General features: G+C 41.1%; 1 protein-coding gene across 3 annotated transcripts in view; it reads left to right on the top strand.

Moving 5' to 3' along the window:
• The window catches only part of HNRNPH3 (heterogeneous nuclear ribonucleoprotein H3), a 5,837-nt gene that overhangs the window by 4,350 nt on the left and 403 nt on the right, over positions 1–1,084 (top strand). For 2 of the 3 annotated variants that reach the window (XM_005428973.2, XM_005428972.2), the window contains exon 9: positions 185–1,084. This exon is cut by the window's right edge and continues 403 nt beyond it. In XM_005428973.2, coding sequence (XP_005429030.1) covers positions 185–261 — 77 coding nt within the window. In that variant the 3' untranslated portion in view covers positions 262–1,084. The remainder of the gene's footprint in view (positions 1–184) is intronic. The other variant, XM_031063584.1, reaches the window with a different exon arrangement.

Raw genomic sequence — 1,084 nt, 5'->3', positions numbered from 1 at the left:
ACAGTGGTTTCTGAAACTCAATCTCTGGGGCCTTTGCACATTGTGCTACAGACACTGGTTAAGAGCAGTAGTGCTGGAGCATTGTTGGTGTAAGTTGTCACCTTCACCAGCTGTTCTGTGTCACCCATCCCAGTTTTTCTTCCTTTGAGGTATGTATGTGTGACCTTGTGTCAATTGTTTGCAGGTCGTGGCAGTGGAAATAGTGGAGGATACTATGGGCAAGGCAGTATGGGTGGAGGAGGATGGCGTGGGATGTATTGAAGGATAGCCTTGCTTCTGCAAAACATCTTGGAAGAAACAGTCTCTGGTCTACTAGACTTTCTTACAAAATTTAATTTCTTTTGTATTTTAAGAACTTTATAATGACTGAAGGAATGTGTTTTCACAATATTATTTGGTAAGCAACAGATTGTGATGGGAAAATCTGTTTTCTGTAGGTTTTATTTGTTGCATACTCTGACTTTAAATAAATTTTTATATTCAAACCACTGATGTTGATACTTTTTATACTAGTTACTCCTAAGGATGTATTACATATTCCAGACTACAGTCGGTTTAAAATGTTGTACTGTGGTTCCATAAAGGTGGTTGTACTGTAACTCCTATGAACACTGATTCAGTTCTATGTAATCTTGGTCTAGTGAACAAATTTAAACATTCACTTGTTTAAGGGGAGAAGGGGTAGATGAATAGGTTAGTTTGTTTGGTAATTACTTTCCTAAACCCTTTTGGTAAGTTGTATGTAATAACAGCAGCACAGCAGAAAGCTGTGCAGGCTCAGTCACTGTTCCAGCTTCCTCCTGCTGCCAGCGCCCCCAGCAAATGCACAGCTGTGAAGGAGCAGCACCCCCTTTGTGCCTCCACAGAACCAGAGCCACGTGGGTTTCCACCTTGCTGTAGTGTTCAGAGCCTGCATTTCACACATGTAACCTGCCAGCCTGACTGAAACACAGCACAGCTTGTAGCTAACACCACACAGGTCAAATACTAGTTCATGTGGTGCTTCTTAGTTCTTTTTCACAAACATGCTTTTAGAAGGAGTGGGGGATTTGGAAGCAAGTTACTTCTTTCTTGAATTTATTGT

This window comes from Geospiza fortis, unplaced genomic scaffold, assembly GCF_000277835.1.
Source record: "Geospiza fortis unplaced genomic scaffold, GeoFor_1.0 scaffold637, whole genome shotgun sequence".
Lineage (NCBI taxonomy): Eukaryota > Metazoa > Chordata > Aves > Passeriformes > Thraupidae > Geospiza > Geospiza fortis.
Note: the sequence above shows the minus strand (reverse complement) of the source record. Positions and strands in the feature narration are given on the sequence as shown.